This window comes from Doryrhamphus excisus, linkage group LG17, assembly GCF_037039965.1.
Source record: "Doryrhamphus excisus strain RoL-2023G ecotype Guam linkage group LG17, RoL_Dexc_Guam_v1.1, whole genome shotgun sequence".
Taxonomy (NCBI): domain Eukaryota; kingdom Metazoa; phylum Chordata; class Actinopteri; order Syngnathiformes; family Syngnathidae; genus Doryrhamphus; species Doryrhamphus excisus.
In genome coordinates, this window is record NC_136373.1 from 14,218,492 (window position 1) to 14,234,678 (window position 16,187).

The 16,187-nt window shown below is 40.9% G+C and overlaps 2 protein-coding genes across 5 annotated transcripts in view; both read left to right on the forward strand.

Annotated features, from left to right (window-relative positions):
• LOC144901994 (IgGFc-binding protein-like) overlaps positions 1 to 9,062 on the forward strand; it is a 17,125-nt gene extending 8,063 nt beyond the window's left edge. The window contains exons 14-17 of the mRNA XM_078798208.1: positions 3,749 to 3,877; positions 3,944 to 4,004; positions 5,181 to 5,273; positions 9,002 to 9,062. The gene's annotated coding sequence lies outside the window, so the exon portion shown is untranslated. The remainder of the gene's footprint in view (positions 1 to 3,748; positions 3,878 to 3,943; positions 4,005 to 5,180; positions 5,274 to 9,001) is intronic.
• fxyd6l (FXYD domain containing ion transport regulator 6 like) lies at positions 8,931 to 16,134 on the forward strand. 4 transcript variants are annotated; one of them, XM_058085664.2, is made up of 9 exons: positions 8,931 to 9,076; positions 11,422 to 11,478; positions 12,728 to 12,751; positions 12,851 to 12,874; positions 13,249 to 13,323; positions 15,602 to 15,638; positions 15,711 to 15,748; positions 15,825 to 15,854; positions 15,929 to 16,134. In XM_058085664.2, exons 2-8 carry the CDS (start codon positions 11,427 to 11,429, stop codon positions 15,827 to 15,829), a joined length of 255 nt encoding a protein of 84 aa, XP_057941647.1. In that variant the 5' UTR covers positions 8,931 to 9,076; positions 11,422 to 11,426; the 3' UTR covers positions 15,830 to 15,854; positions 15,929 to 16,134. The 4 variants fall into 4 exon arrangements, with proteins under 4 accessions (XP_057941647.1, XP_057941650.1, XP_057941651.1 ...); XM_058085667.2 differs by having other exon boundaries at positions 12,731 to 12,751; XM_058085668.2 differs by lacking the exon at positions 8,931 to 9,076 and adding an exon at positions 9,329 to 9,482 and having other exon boundaries at positions 12,731 to 12,751.
• Positions 16,135 to 16,187: the final 53 nt, after the last annotated feature.

Here is a 16,187-nt window from a genome sequence, read left to right on the forward strand (position 1 = left end):
TTCAAACTAATTGGCGTAAATCTACCTTTTTAAAAAATGACAGTACTTGAGATTAAGTTTTTACAATTGCAACAGCCTTATTTCATCACACACCTTGTCAGTCTCTCTCCTTTTCATTGTCACTACCAGCATCTTTTGTCTCAAGGCTAGCCCTTTAGCTTCATTGGACTGTCGTCCAGGCCTTTTGATGGTGACTGCATAGTGACCGAGGTGTAGGGCGTCTAAAGTCATTACATTGAGGGCCACATACAAGTACTTAAAGGAAAGCATTTAAGTCTTGGCCGTTCTTAAAGCTAAACTGAATTTACAGGTAAGTTATAGTGTGACAAATATGGTAAAATTGTATTCAAACTAATTTGCGTAAATCTACCTTTAAAAAAAAATAGCAGTACTTGAGCTTAATAAAGTTTGAAGGGTATAGAGATTTAGCCTACCAGAAAAGTAATCCCTCCTCTGCCTCCTAGGAACTAAGTTTTTGCAATTGCAACAGCCTTATTTCATCACACACCTTGTCAGTCTCTCTCCCTTTCATTGTCACTACCAGCATCTTTCGTCTCAAGGCTAGCCCTTTAGCTTCATTGGACTGTCGTCCAGGCCTTTTGATGGTGATGGCATAGTGACTGAGGTGTAGGGCGTCTAAAGTCACTCATTAGCCACGTATACATGGACCCAAATATTCCAATTCCATTCGGGTCCAACGGAAAGAATCTAACCTTTGTATACACCTCATTCCGAAAGAAAAGTGGCAATCCGTATGAATACTTAATGGGATTCCCAGGGGGGGAATATTCCTTTCCCCAATCCGATTGAGGTATCTTGTACCCGCTCAAAACGGAAAGTTGTCAGACTGCGTTCTTCTTCGTGGTGTTTTTCTTCTTCTGTTGTTTATTGGCGGTTGGCAAGCAGCTTTCGTGTGCATTAGCGCCATCTGTGGAACAGAATCTAAACCCTTCTATACGCCATTCACAAGTCCAGTTTTAGATACTAGGCCATGGGTGTCCAAACTGTGTAGGACACGGGCTGCACGGTAGCTGAGTGGTTGGCACGTAGGCCTCACAGTTTGGAGACCAGAGTTCAATTCCACCCTCAGCCACCTGTTTAGATCTAAGACGAATCATTTCACCTCCTTATGCTGTTAAGATACTAGGCCAGGGGTGTCCAAACTATGGCCCAGTACTCGTTGATTACTGAGTCATGTTGTAGGACACGGGCTGCATAGTGTTGAGTGGTTGGCACGCAGGCCTCACAGCTTGGAGACCAGAGTTCAATCCCACCCTCTGCCATCTCTGTGTGGAGTTTGCATGTTCTTCTAGTGCATGCGTGGGTTTTCTCTGGGTACTCCGGTTTCCTCCCACATTCCAAAAACATGCTAGGTTAATTAGCGACTCCAAATTGTCCATAGGTATGAATGTGAGTGTGAATGGTTGTTTGTCTATATGTGCCCTGTGATTGGCTGGCCACCAGTCCAGGGTGTACCCCACCTCTTGCCCGAAGACAGCTGGGATAGGCTCCAGCCGGCCCTGGATAAGCGGTAGAAAATGATTGAATTAATAATTTTGTCACATATTATTAAAATAAGTGTTTTGTTTAACCAAAATTCCAAGAAATGGCCCCCCGAGAAATGACCTGTGTTAACCATTTCCAATTACAAGAGGTGGATTAATTCACGTAATCAATCACCGCGGGGCTTCTCTGAATTCACCCAACAAGACATGTTTCCAAATGATGGCTTAGTTGGAAGTGATTCATCAGGTTGTCAGCGCTGCCGCTCTTCCGTTCTCATCCCAGGCGCTTGAGTGAATGGAGCCAAATGTTTAGCATGCAGAATTCAAAAGAGCGCAGCGCATAATGGATAGCCATCTAAATTGAACTGTGTTTTTTATTGGAAATTGCATTTACCTTCTACCCCTACTGAGTTGAAACCATTAAGTTGAATGGGTCAAACGGGTGTAATAATATAACTCCCCCAGGCTTTCACTTAGCCCAGGAAAAATGTTATTTTTCACAGGAAAGGCATAGCTATTGATATTTTCATCCAGCGGTTATATTGTCTGAGCAAGTGACTTTTAGGCAAGAAGCAATCAAGTGACTGCGGTCTATTTCTCACAATGGGTATAAAGAGTGGCCGCAATCCCGCCATTATATTCCTCTATGTTGAAATCATATGCTTTTTCAGTCAATTTCTCTTTAAAAATGTTTCTTTTGTTTTGTGTGTACAATGGAAATCAGCTAGTTGGATTATTTGATCTTTTTGCAAATGCTAGATTGGTTTGGGCAAACATCTCAATTCTTTTTTTAAACCTTTTAAACTCATTTGCGGCCAAAGATTTATTTCTAAAAATAATTTAAAATACTTTTATGTTTGGGTTTTTTGCACAAGAGGCACAAAGAGGTGATGATGCAACGTTTTCTCCGGGTACTCCGGTTTCCTCCCACATTCCAAAAACATGCTAGGTTAATTGGCGACTCCAAATTGTCCATATAATAATAAACTTATGATTATGAGTAAAAATAGTGTCATTTTAGTAGTAGAAAGATTGATTATTAAAAGTAACATTACAGTATGTCAAAATAAAATCATTTTTGGAAAATTAGGTTGGCAAAAAAGTTATATGGGAATGAAGTCATAACAGTAAAAGAAAAAAAAATGTCCATGAAGAAAGTTGTTATTGTATAAATAGATAAATGAAGACCAAAATGTCGGATTCTAACAAGGAAAAAAAATCATAATTTTACCATAACAAATTTTTATGGTAAAAATGTATTTATTAAATTTTTGGTTAAAGTTTTTTTTTACTAATTATTAGTCAAATTAAGTTAGCAAAAAATAATATAATGAAAATAAAGTCATATCACAACAAGAACATTTACCATGATTATTTAATTTAAAAAAATATTGCGACTGTGAATGGTTTTGTCTCTATGTGCCCTGTGATTGGCTGGCCACCAGTCCAGGGTGTACCCCGCCTCTCGCCCGAAGACAGCTGGGATAGGCTCCACCATCCCCCGTGACCCTCGTGAGGATAAGCGGTAGAAAATGAATGAATGAATGAATGTTGAAGTAAACGAGGAGGCAGAGAGTACACTGTTTCACTGTTCATAGTTGTTACCACTGGTCTACCCAGCATGCCTTGCGGACATTTGGCAATTAGTTATGTTTAGTGCTGAGTTGTGTAATGTGTTAAATTGTTAAGGATGTTCTGTTTTTGTTTCATTGCACTGTGAGCGAGTATGTCGTTCTGATTCAGACGGAAAGCAGGAAGTGAACAAATGTAAGTTACTCATGTGTCAATGAACAAGTAAAATAAGATTTTTTTATTTATCTCAGAATTTGTCAGTTACTAATGGTATCCATTATGTCATTGTATGATCATACAAAAAAATTAACCTTAAACATATTAGGAAAGCAGGAAGTGAACAAATGTAACAGTTACTGATTGTAAAAGCACCAGATGGAGGGGTAGGATTTAATAAGCTTTGCTTCTTCCTACTCCTTTTGGGCATGTGGAACTGTGAACTGATTATGGGATGCATTCAATTGTAATCTGATGCATGTTGAAATGAAATTAAACCCTTACCATTACATGCCCCCACTTTAGTACACCATAGGGACTATGCTATGCCCATTTCTACCTAGCAATAATCTCCTAGAGCCAGAAGACCAACAAAAAGAGCCTTTTTTCCCTCCCTTTTTATTAGCTTTGTTACCAGCGGTTGCTAGCATTACAAGCCAATCCATATGTTTCAGGCTGATGAGGTCTGCACCTCTGTGAACAACGCCGCAAATGCCGCATGGCCTTTTTTGCCCTTCCAGCAAGAAGAGGGCGAGTTATGACTGCCAACCCATAAATCACAACACACACACATGTGCCCTCAGGTGAGCCACATTGTGACTTCAGATGGTCCGCAAGTATGGAAACATTTCTCTTGGTTGTGTCTGCAGCTCAAGGTGACCAGACCCAACCCTGAGATGTCCAGGCAGCGGATCCACCTGTAAAGCCCCTGTAAGTACAACCAGTGATTTGATAGAAAGGTTGCATTTGTAAACTGACACTTTGATTTTGTAGCGAGAATAAATGAGGACGGTACATGCGACAGCATTAAATAAAACACAGTCTGACTGAATTGAGTGGATGAAAATGCCTCTTGTTCTTGTGGTAATTCTTGCGTTGCGACGCTACATTCATACTTAATTGCATATTAAATCCTCTCATTCAGGCGTATTTAGTTTATGTAAGACTTGCATTATAATGGATTCTGAATGACTGCGGGAATAATACATTTTGAATAGCCCTTAAATATTCCTCCTCCATCATGTTATGTTCTTTAACACTATGCTGAGTCGTCTTTTGGATTAGAACAACGAGCATGATGGTGGTGTACTAAGAACCCAGGCTGTCCCAGGTCTCATATTCATCAGTGTGAATTGTAGCCCTCGTTGTGTATATACTGTATTATATACTGCCCAACTGGCTGCTCATACAAAGTACTCTTGGCATTATGGGTTTCGTCCTCGCACGAGTATCACCTTTATTTGCCTGTTTGCTTTGTGTGTGAGCTCTTTTGAAGGGATGTCAATGTGAAGCCTGCTTTCCATTGTGCTTCCTATGTGGTTGTGTACACATTTTATTTTTCTCAACTGGGCTGGACACGGGGATCGTGCATGTTGGTTGCTGGCCAGACTTGAAAGTGACTGTACACTTTATTCATCACAACATAACATTCATTAAAGGTCCTGTAGAAAGAAGTCCCCCCCCGTGGACTCTAAGTGGGTTTCGAATAGAGGATAAGGGAATCTTAAAGTACCAAATCATAGAATGATATCCAGATTGTTTTTTTATTCCTGACAACAATACCTAATACAGATGTCCGGGCTTATCTGCAGTCCCTGTATGCCTACAAGTAAGCATGTCTTATTACAGCACAGCTGCAAAAAAGCAGAACAGTACCTAATACAGATGTCCGGACTTATCTGCAGTATCTGTATGCCTACAAGTAAGCGTGTCTTATTACAGCGCAGCTGCAAAAAAGCACAACAATAACTGATACAGACGTCCGGGCTTATCTGCAGTCCCTTATGCCTACAAGTAAGCGGGTCTTATTACAGCGCAGCTGCAAAAAAGCAGAACAGTACCTAATACAGATGTCCGGACTTATCTGCAGTATCTGTATGCCTACAGGTAAGCGGGTCTTATTACAGCGCAGCTGCAAAAAAGCATAAGAAGACCTAATACAGACGTCCGGGCGTATCTGCAGTCCCTGTACGCCTGCAAGTAAGTGGGTCTTAATAGAGCGCAGCTGCAAAAAAGCAGAACAGTACCTAATACAGACGTCCAGGCTTATCTGCAGTCTCTGTATGCCTGCAAGTAAGTGGGTCTTATTACAGCGCCACTGCAAAAAAGCACAACAATACCTAATACAGACATCTGGGCTTAACTGCAGTCCCTGTATGCCTACAAGTAAGTGGGTCTTTTTACAGCGCAGCTGCAAAAAAGCACAACAATACTTAATACAGACGTCCGAGCTTAACTGCAGTGCCTGCATTCGTGTCTTATTACAGCGCAGCTGCAAAAAAGCAGAACAGTACCTAATACAGATGCCCGGGCTTATCTGCAGTCCCTGTATGCCTACAAGTAAGCTGGTCTTTTTACAGCGCGGCTGCAGAAAAGCACAAGAAGACCTAATACAGACGTCCGGGCTTATCTGTAGTCCCTGTATGCCTGCAAGTAAATGGGTCTTATTACAGCACAACTGCAAAAAAGCCCAACAATACCTTATACAGACGTCCGGGCTTAACTGCAGTCCCTGTATGCCTACAAGTAAGCGTGTCTTATTACAGCGCAGCTGCCAAAAAAAGCACCCTTCCTTTCCATGCCCAGGCTTTTATACACTCTAGATTGTGTAAGAGACTGAAGTCCTGGACCAATCAGCTTTCGCCACTGCCCTTGCTTGAACCACTTCTTTCATGGTGTTTCTGCTTTCGTTTGTTCTGGAACATTCTGCTTTTCCGTTGTTGCAAAGCAAGCTCTCATATGCGTACCCGATGTTTCCACCTTAACTGTCAGTTGTCACGTTAGTCCTTTTTTGTGTGTGTGCGTGTATAAGTATCTTTTGTCTGTATTTGTTGAGACTGATGTGTTTGTTTTAGCTTTTATCTTTAGCTAGCAAAATTGAACAAATACCTTAAGTCCGTGCAGGACACAAACAGGATTAAGCTTTGAATCATTTGTCACAAAGGTAACGATTATGACGCTTAATCTTTTCGAAGTTTCCCTCTGTGAACTCACTTTTGCCCCTTTTTTATTATGCCGAGGGAAAACTTAATTTGACCACTAGAATAATCAAGTGCAGATCAGCCAGCAATGGGACTGTTGTGGACACTTGCCTATGACCATTCAGCCGCTTAAGCCCTTAACCGAGAGAACTAAACAGGGACTCCACAGAGCCCTTTTTTTAAAGGAACGGCAGTGTGGTTTTTAATTGCATTTGGTCCAATTTAATTAAGAAATACCAGAGAAATCCCCTATGGTAATTACTGATTAAAAAGCAGGTGAGGCTGACAGGCACACGGCCATCAGAAGCTACCAAGCTTGGAATCCAATCACTGCTTGTCATCCAAGGACGTTTAAGACTCATCTGGGGGGCAATATTACATCAAGCCCTCGCCCTAAATTCCGTCTTCTAGAACAAGGTGTCCATTTTTGCCCCAGTTGGACATAAACACAACAGAATATAGTGAGCATCAGTGTTATGATTTGGTTTACACCGCCCCCCCCCCCCCATTTTTTTTTTTTTTTTGGTACCTCGCTGTGTTTTGAAGTACATTGGCACCTCAAAAGTCAAACAATACTCATTTGTTTTTATTTCCTGTGGCAATAATACAGTTAATTAACTTCAAGTTCAAAATCCTATTAACTGTGTAGGCAACAAGCCGCATGGTGGCTGAGTGATTAGCATGTTGGCCACACAGACAGGAGAACTTGGGCATTGAGGAGTCTGTATCTTCTACTCCTCCAGTTTCCTCCCACATTCCAAAAACATGCATGTTCTAGACCCGTGTGAATGGTTGTCTATGTGCTCTGTGATTGGCTGCCGACCAGTCCAGGGTTGTACCCCACCTCTCAACTGGGATAGGCTCCAGCATACCCCTGCGATCCTAATAAGTACAAGCGGCACAGAAGATGGATGGATGTGTAGGCAACGTTTAAACCCAGTTGACAAAGTCCACATGATTCTAAATATACACTACGCCATTTTTAAGCCAAGTCATTCTTGACCAACATCGCCATCTAGTGGAGGATATTAACATTGTCACCTTTGCTGAAACTGAACCCAATGTTGAGGCCGGTGTGTATGGACAACTGTCAATAAAATCTCACAAGTTTGTTAGATGAAAGGCAAAGTTTCTGAAACTATTCCCTGGAGGTGAACGACCCACAAATAAATCTCCCCCCATGAGAGACAGATGAGAGCGCTTGTCAATCATGTCTGCACAAAATGTCTTGTAGATTTTTTTTTTTTTTTTATTAGTACAAGTACTGCTGACGCTGAAGGCCATGGGAAATGACTCTCCACCTCCTCCTCCTCCCACTTTTCAAACCACCCAGAGTAAGCTGGTTATTTCATTTGCCAGTACATCATGCAGCTTATATAGATAAATAGAATCAATAGGCCTGACTTGACTATACTGAGACATATTGAACGTTTTTGTCCACCTCGCTCTATATTTGCTGATCCCACAGGAACGGAATGTGTCACTTTGGTGTGGAAGAGACCTTGAAAAGATAGCCAGGAGGCAACACTTGGGCAACAACAGACTGGTATTAACAGGCTGCACGGTGGTCTAGTGGTTAGCGCACAGACCTCACAGCGAGGTGACCAGAGTTCAATTCCACCCTCAGCCATCTCTGTGTGGAGTTTGCATGTTCTCCCCGTGCATCCGTGGGTTTTCTCCGGGTACTCCGGTTTCCTCCCACATTCCAAAAACATGCTAGGTTAATTAGCGACTCCAAATTGTCCATAGGTATGAATGTGAGTGTGAATGGTTGTTTGTCTATATGTGCCCTGTGATTGGCTGGCGATCAGTCCAGTCCGAAGACAGCTGGGATAGGCTCTAGCACCCCCCGCGAACGTCGTGAGGATGAGCGGTAGAAAATGAATGAATGAACCAATCACAGGGCACATATAGTCAAACAACCATTCACACTCACATTCATACCTATGGACAATTTCCTCGTACAGGAACCAGGAAGCCGGAGTTTTTGGAGAAAACCAAGAAAACTCCACACAGATGGCCGTGGGTGGAATCGAACTCCGGTCTCCTAGCTGTGTGGCCTGCACGTTAACCACTCATCCATCTGCATCAAACATGATCTCTTCTATTGTGGAGTTGCATCATTGCCCTCCATGCAAATGCGTCCCAATAACTCCCACTGAAAGCTTTCTAGATCTTCCAGAATCTGCACTTATTCCAACTGTATTTCCATGGATTTCCAAAACAGTCTTTTAATTTATTTCACCGAAAGGCCACCACCGGGCACGCCCACTCGGCTGTGATTGGTCCATCTCTGCTTGTTCAGCTAACAGCTTGTACCCCAGCATGCCCATATAGTCACAGATGTTTCAGATCATATTTCCAAATGCACAAACCTCTATCTGAAAACTGGATGCCTGGTGTGGTACGTGGTGGTTTTCTACCACTGTGTTTACTCGCATTTTCCTAATATTTTGATTATCTAGATAACTCCTTTAAACATGCTAATTGAATGCTTCTCTGGCCATGCCTATGAAATATGAACATTTTTTTTTCATACTCCAAAGATGGTGCAGCTGTACCTAATGAAGTGTCCAGTCCGGGCGGTAACTTCACACCATAAGCTCGTGCCCCTCCTCCCTCATTCCTAAGTTGGACCACAGACACGCAGTCAAACACTGAAGGGGTTCTGCTCGCAACTTCTTATTTTCATTCACATTTAAACTCTCTTTTCTCACTTTGTTTTAGCTCAACATCACACACAGACTTTTTCCACTGACAGAACTTTTTGAGAGTAAAGAGTTGGGCGGAGGGAACAACGCGGTAAGTTCTAAATCGTCACCAGTACTAATGATTGCATTTGATGGTAAATATGTTCTTTTAGGCAACCGTACAATGTGAACAATTGTATTTTCTTGGGAGACTACCCTTTTTTGGTCGGCTTCCGACCCCCAATGGAAACGTGACCGTTTAATTACTTTATAACTATTTCCTTGTGTCTTGTACTGTTGTACTGTATGCTATTTAATCGGGTTCATTTTTTGTTCTCGTGTTCAAAAGTTAGCTACTGTGTAACCAGAAAAATCTCGCGTTATTTCACGAGAAAGTACTCCGGAAACAAAGGGCTCTGGTTTAAAATCCTCTTTCCATGTAACGTTGGTTTCATCATCGAATAATTGTTTTATTTTTCTTTCTAAATTGCTACTCCGCTGATTTATTCAAATCCAAGGTAAGTTTTTTGTAAATTCTCCCTCCACTGAGCCTCTACATCAATTCAAAAAGGCAAACAAGATGATGTTTTGTTTAAATATGTCCCCTCGTGCTTGTTTGAATTAACTTGATTGACAGCCTTTTGTTGTTAATCACACTCCCGTATTAAAAAAAATGTCAGTTTCAGTGCCATGTTCACACCCCCAAAGCAGTCATGCATGAACCCTCAGTGGTCTTCAGGCTTGGTTAGTGCCAGGCAGGAAAGCCTTGGCTCTCCTTACTTACACAAGCTAGTGGTCACAACATTGCATTCCATGGCTTAAGTGTGCTAGTTCTTGTGCTACATTGTTGTTTACTACCAGCTAAATGTGTTCTCAAACCATGTTGTTGTTCCATCTGCAGGTTATGACTGTTTGTGGCACTGTTAAAAAGAGTCCTAGTAGGACATAAACACTGTTGCCAAATATCAAATGCAACTGAACACCAGCAGTCTTGGAGCACTAACATTCAACGTACCTAAAATAGACCCCGCACAACCTCAGTCAGGAGGTCTTGACTGCAAAAAAAAAAAATCAGGAGTGCGTTGGTCTCAGGCCGGGTTGACATCACAAGTTTTATTTTTTCTGCCAATATCCCAATCTACTTTCCGACCAATATATCAGAAAGTAAACATGCAGTTAAATTTGGCCTATAATAGAGATTTTAATTCTGTCGCCCTATCTGGATAATGCACGTTATGCATGCGTATAATATGACGGGCTATTTACTCCGACTGCACTGCACTTTGAACACCGCTGTTTTATTTTTCGGAGGGCAACAGGTCTGCATTAAGTTCCTTAGTGACTGAAGTACAGCATCAATACTCTTTCATTCATTTTCTACCACTTTTCCTCACAAGGGTCGCACCGGTGCTGGAGCCTATCCCAGCTGTCTTTGGGCGAGAGGCGGGGTACACCCTTGATGGTGCCCAGCCAATCACAGGGCACATATAGACAAACAACCATTCACACTCACATTCATACCTATGGACAATTTGGAGTCGCCAATTAACCTAGCATGTTTTTGGAATGTGGGAGGAAACCGGAGAAAACCCACGCATGCACGGGGGGAGAACATGCAAACTCCACACAGAGATGGCCGAGGGTGGAATTGAACCCTGGTCTCCTAGCTGCCTTTTAATGGAATTTCTGCAAAGGAGTAGTCCTTATTTACAATTGGAATATTTGCTTAGTAAGAACAAATATAACTTTGTAAATATGGGTTTTAACATTATTAGAGCCCTCCAGACATGAAGTAGCACCCCTATAGTTTTTTTTACAGGCATATTACCCAAAATACTACACATAAGTAGACCTGTATTTGCTTTGATTTTACTGTATTTATTTGTATTTACTTTTTTTAGTGTTGCACATCGAAAAAAAAGTTGTCATTTAGCTCCCATTTATTGTCGCATCATGCTCTTATTACAGAAGCAGTTCAGATTAACCCTCATCAGTAGGGCATACATGCACAAGGTAACACTAAAAATCAGGGGTATCACGAGACAACACGATACCCGAGATTTGGATCTTTGGATATTTTTGTCTGCAAGCTAATTTCCGCGCGTCTTCTTCACCTCCGCCGCTCTCATGCATTCAGATCTGTGCTTCACTTGTTTAACAGGCAGATAAAAGCAGCGCAAGTTTTATTAAATACCTGTGGCGACTCCCCGTCGGTGTGTAAACGTTACTTTGCCTACCTGGATAATAAGGCATGCTGTGCACACCCTCCCCCACTGCACGCAGGAAGTATCAGCCAGGGTTTAATGATCGTCTTTGTTTTGTTACACATCCGAAAAAGGTTTGCACGAACAGTCCAGCCTAGTGGTGTATGACCACAGTGCATTATAATATAAATATGGTTTGTGTGCAATTGTGCAATTCTAATTAACACATATATGTATTTTTCCTTTTAACCAGCTACAATGGATGTTGTGCTGTTTGTGGCGTTCATCTCCTGGGTGACCCCTGCTCTGGGTGAGAATGGTCTTCTTCATCACTCTTCAATAACACATGTAGGATTCAGTTATTTGTGGACCATTGCATAACAGGCTCAGTGTGTGGCAAGTTAATCTTTTAAGTTTCCTTCGCCTTTTGATTCTGATATGGTCAATTATTGGTAATGGTAATGGTTTTATTTCATTTGAACATGCATCAGATTACAATTGAATGCATCACATAATCAGTTCACAGTTCCACATGTCCAAAAGGAGTAGGAAGAAGCAAAGCTTATTAAATCCTACCCCTCCATCTGGTACTTTTACAATCGGCAACTGTTACATTTGTTCACTTCCTGCTTTCTATAATACAGTTTAAGGTTCTTTTTTTTTTTTTTTTTGTCCCTTACCGAAGTACAAGGTGATATGACCATACAATGACGTAATGAGTACAATAGTAACTGTCAATATAGTGATTAGTGAATTAAATAATAATAATAAAATATTATTTTAAATGTTATTTATTCATAAAATAAGAAATAAAATTAATAATAATAATAAAATATTATTTTTTTAATATTTTATTATTTATTATTGCATTGTTTTTATTATTAATAGTTCTTATTATTTAATAATAAAATGTTATTTTATTATGAATTATTATTTATTTAATTTTTGTATTTATTTTTTTAGCATGTACTGAAGTACAAGGTGATATGACCATCCAATGACATAATGGGTACCATAGTAACTGTCAATACTCAATCCATTCCATAGTTTGATTCCACATACTGAAATGCTATGGCTTTTTAACGTAGTCCTAGCATAGAAGTGTTTCAAATGTACTTCTTCCCTGAGATCATATTTCTCCTCTCTTGTAGAGAAGTATTGATGACATTTTTAGCTAATTGGTTATTTTTAGCCTTATGTATTATTTTAGCTGTTTAACTATATATTAACTATATCAGCAAGTTTAAGTACTTGTGATTTTAGAAATAAGGAGTTATTAAATTATTTGGCAGCTGATTGTTGTGAAACACACACATGTTTTAGTGATGTCTGATATTAGCTAACGCTCAAGTTATCAGCCGATACTGACACCGATATTTATAACATAACTACAGCATTAATTGGATCTGTACCCTAGAAACCGGGCCATGAATGATACGGGAAAAAAAGGCCCAGAGTTTAACCATATCATGTTCAATCAGTCATGTTCCACATAATCTATAAAACATTGAATATTCAACAATGCATCAGTTGATATGTCCGTCCTTTTTGCCACACAGTAGCAGCAGCGGACGGCGAAAAAGGTGCGTATTGTTTCAGCAGAAAAATGATCCTTCACGAGAATCAAGTCTGTGTATAAAAGTGCATCACATTTCTTTCCTGTCCCTGTTCTCCCCAAGCAGACTATGACAGCGCTTTTGAATATGGTGAGTAAGCAGCTCAGATGAAGTTATCTTCCAAGAATACTCCAAGAATATGGGTATTTTTAAAGCGCTATTAGTTTTGGCCTTTGGGTTTGCATTCATATTAACAGCATTTATGGAAATGATGTACTTAAGTGTCATTTTGAGGATTATTTTGTGAAATAAGAGTGAATATTCAGTTTATATTGGTGTTTCAATGTGGCTAAAATGTAGAAAAAACTAATTTTTGTGCTTCACATGATGATCTCCATTGTAGAAATACTATTTCATGATTAAGTGGGAATTGTGCCCAGCTGTCTGTAATATCAGATACATCAAAAAAAAAAATATATATATAAATATATAAAAAAATTATCTTTTGCCTCCTATCATTTCAGATTATGAATCCCTGAGAATCGGTGGCCTGGTTTTCGCCGTCGTGCTGTTTCTTCTGGGCATCGCCCTCATCGTCAGTGAGTATTCACCACATGCGCCACCACACAGGGAGGCCGATATCTGCGATCACCCCCCCCCCCCCTTCCTTATCACCTTTTACTCCTCTTCCATGGCTGCACATTCAACCACAACACACAAGAGACACACTGGGACGAACACATCCAGGCACCCGATCTGCTTCCTCCAGTCACATAGCTGATGGTTAGATGACCTGAAATATATAAAATGGCGGATGGAAGGAAAAATGTGTCATGCCTACATTTCTAGTAATAGGAAGAAAAGCTTTTAGATCCCTAAGATATCCGCCCAATAAAAACTGGGGTAAATTGACATCATGTAAATGAAAGTGTGGGAACGTATTTATTTCAATTGTGGTGGCATCTCATCACTAACACTAGCCCGCCCCCTCCCCGAACTAAACAAAATGGTGGCAAACAGGTGGCGAAAAAAACTTAAAGCGGACCAATTATACAAATTTTTCACCCTTTGTATTTAGTTGTGGACTCCTATAGAGCAGGTGCACACAAATTACACAGAAAGCTTTCTAGATCTTCCATAGTCTGCGCCTCTGTTTGCAGTGTTTCCATGGGCTTCCTGTTTAATTTACCCCACCCACGGTCCTCCTCCAGGCACACACAGTTTACTGTGATTGGTCACACTCCCGAGCGCTCCCGAGGACTTCTGTAGACATAGCTCCTGAGTGCAGGCAGTCTGCAGCTCATTGACGTCAGTAAAACAGAGCGTCACAAAATTTGTGTCAAAGGTTTTTACATGTAAATCTCTAAACCCCCGAATGTAACATGACACATTTTTACAGTTTTCTTCTATTTGTGTATTTTGCTGTTCCTGCTGCACAGATCAATGTCCATAAAAAAGACTCCCCAAGATTTGGGGGTTGTCTTCCCCGCAGACTACTAACTTAAAAATGATTCATGTCCCAAAACTTTTGTCTATTTTGTTTTATATTTGCACAAAACAGATGAAGAGTCAAATTAGGTTGAGCCCTGTTGAGACATTTTCCATCTTCAAGTCTTATGACAAACGTTGTCATTCTGAATCTGCATGCAAAGCAAAACTGGTTTTGTTGCCGGATTAGCATGTCGTTAATAGTTTTTAGATGCAAAGTTTATTATTTTGGGTTTATGTAGTACAAGAAAGTCAGAGCATCTATCTCGCTTTACTCAAATGAGGTCAGCATAGAAAAGCATCATAAAAAAAAAGGCCAAAACTGACAAATCATAAAGTAAAAGAGAGCAGACAGAGTGTGGAAGTTTACTGTTGGGTGAAAGACACCACTGGCGCCTCCTAGTGGATGAAATTAGGAGAGCTGCCTTTTTAACATGCTCTTCTATGCTCTATCCCAGCTGTCTTCAGGCGAGAGGCGAGGTCCACTCTGGACTGGTGGCCAGCCAATCACAGGGCACATATAGACAAACAACCATTCACACTCACATTCATACCTATGGACAATTTGGAGTCGCTAATTAACCTAGCATGTTTTTGGAATGTGGGAGGAAACCGGAATACCCGGAGAAAACCCACGCATGCACGGGGAGAACATGCAAACTCCACACAGAGATGGCAGAGGGTGGAATTGAACTCGGGTCTCCAAGCTGTGAGGCCTCCATGCCAACCACTTCCACCGTGCAGCCCGTGTCCTACACAGTTTGGACACCCATGGCCTAGTATCTTAACGGCACAAGGAGGTCAAATGATTTGTCTTAGATCTAAAGAGGTGGCTGAGGGTGGAATTTCACTCCAGTCTTCAAGCTGTGAGGCCTGCGTGCAAACCACTAGTCCACCGTGCAGCCCGTGTCCTACACAGTTTGGACACCCATGGCCTAGTATCTTAACGACATAAGGTGAAATGATTTGTCTTTGATCTAAAGAGGTGGCTGAGGGTGGAATTGAACTCCGGTCTTCAAGCTGTGAGGCCTGCGTACCAACCACTCAAACACCGTACGGCCCCCAAAAGTACACTCACATTCATACCTATGGACAATTTGGAGTCGCCAATTAACCTAGCATGTTTTTGGAATGTGGGAGGAAACCGGAACATGCAAACTCCACACAGAGATGGCCGAGGGTGGAATCGAACACGGGTCTCCTAGCTGTGTGGCCACTTTAGGAATATGATTTTGTTTTAAAAAGCTTCTAAATGGGTGTATTAACTAAAGAAACACAACACATAAGCAAAATAATAATAATAACGAACAAGCAGTTCCACATAATTGACTAAAATGTATATTTTCTTCTCTTATGTGAATTTTATAACCGGTTGTCCTCCATTAACAGGCAGGAAATGCGTATGTTCCAAGAGTGACAAGTCAAGGTAAACAAAGAATAAATTGTTTATTTTTGTCCGACATTGCAGTCATTACTATTTTAACTTTATTACCTACAGGTCCCGTGGTCCTGATGGGGAATCGGGCGTTCCGAGAGGTAAATATGCGCTGTATGAGTTAATATTCTAGGATGGAAAAACAAATGTAGCGTACATGTTCTGCCTGTTTTACAGCTTAAAGCCACAGACAACAAAGAGCAGCTGGTAAGCACTTTAAAATCATGAGATCAGAACACATAAAACACATTTCTAAAGGAGCCGTACTTCTCTTCTTGCAGTTAGCAAGTCACACCACCAGATGGCAGCATTTGAAATCCTGCTGGAGACAATCTTATCACATGAAGCCTTCTTTTTTTTTAATGTCTTTTTATCTTATTTGTTTTTTTTAAGTCATCTTGACCTCTGACTATTTAAGGTGTCAGATTAATGAAGATGTAGATTTAGGGACTTTGTGATTGATGCAAACAATAAAAGCGTATCTTTTAATATGTGCCACATTATTGCAGATCCCATCCAATCCGTTGCCGATGTGTAGGG

What these genes read in the sequence shown, in the direction of transcription:
- fxyd6l (XM_058085664.2), top strand. Translation starts at nt 11,427, where the DNA reads ATGGATGTTGTGCTGTTTGTGGCGTTCATCTCCTGGGTGACCCCTGCT. An exon ending in TGACAGCGCTTTTGAATATG is followed by an intron (nt 12,875 to 13,248) that starts GTGAGTAAGCAG and finishes CTATCATTTCAG; the next exon opens with ATTATGAATCCCTGAGAATC. An exon ending in TCCAAGAGTGACAAGTCAAG is followed by an intron (nt 15,639 to 15,710) that starts GTAAACAAAGAA and finishes TATTACCTACAG; the next exon opens with GTCCCGTGGTCCTGATGGGG.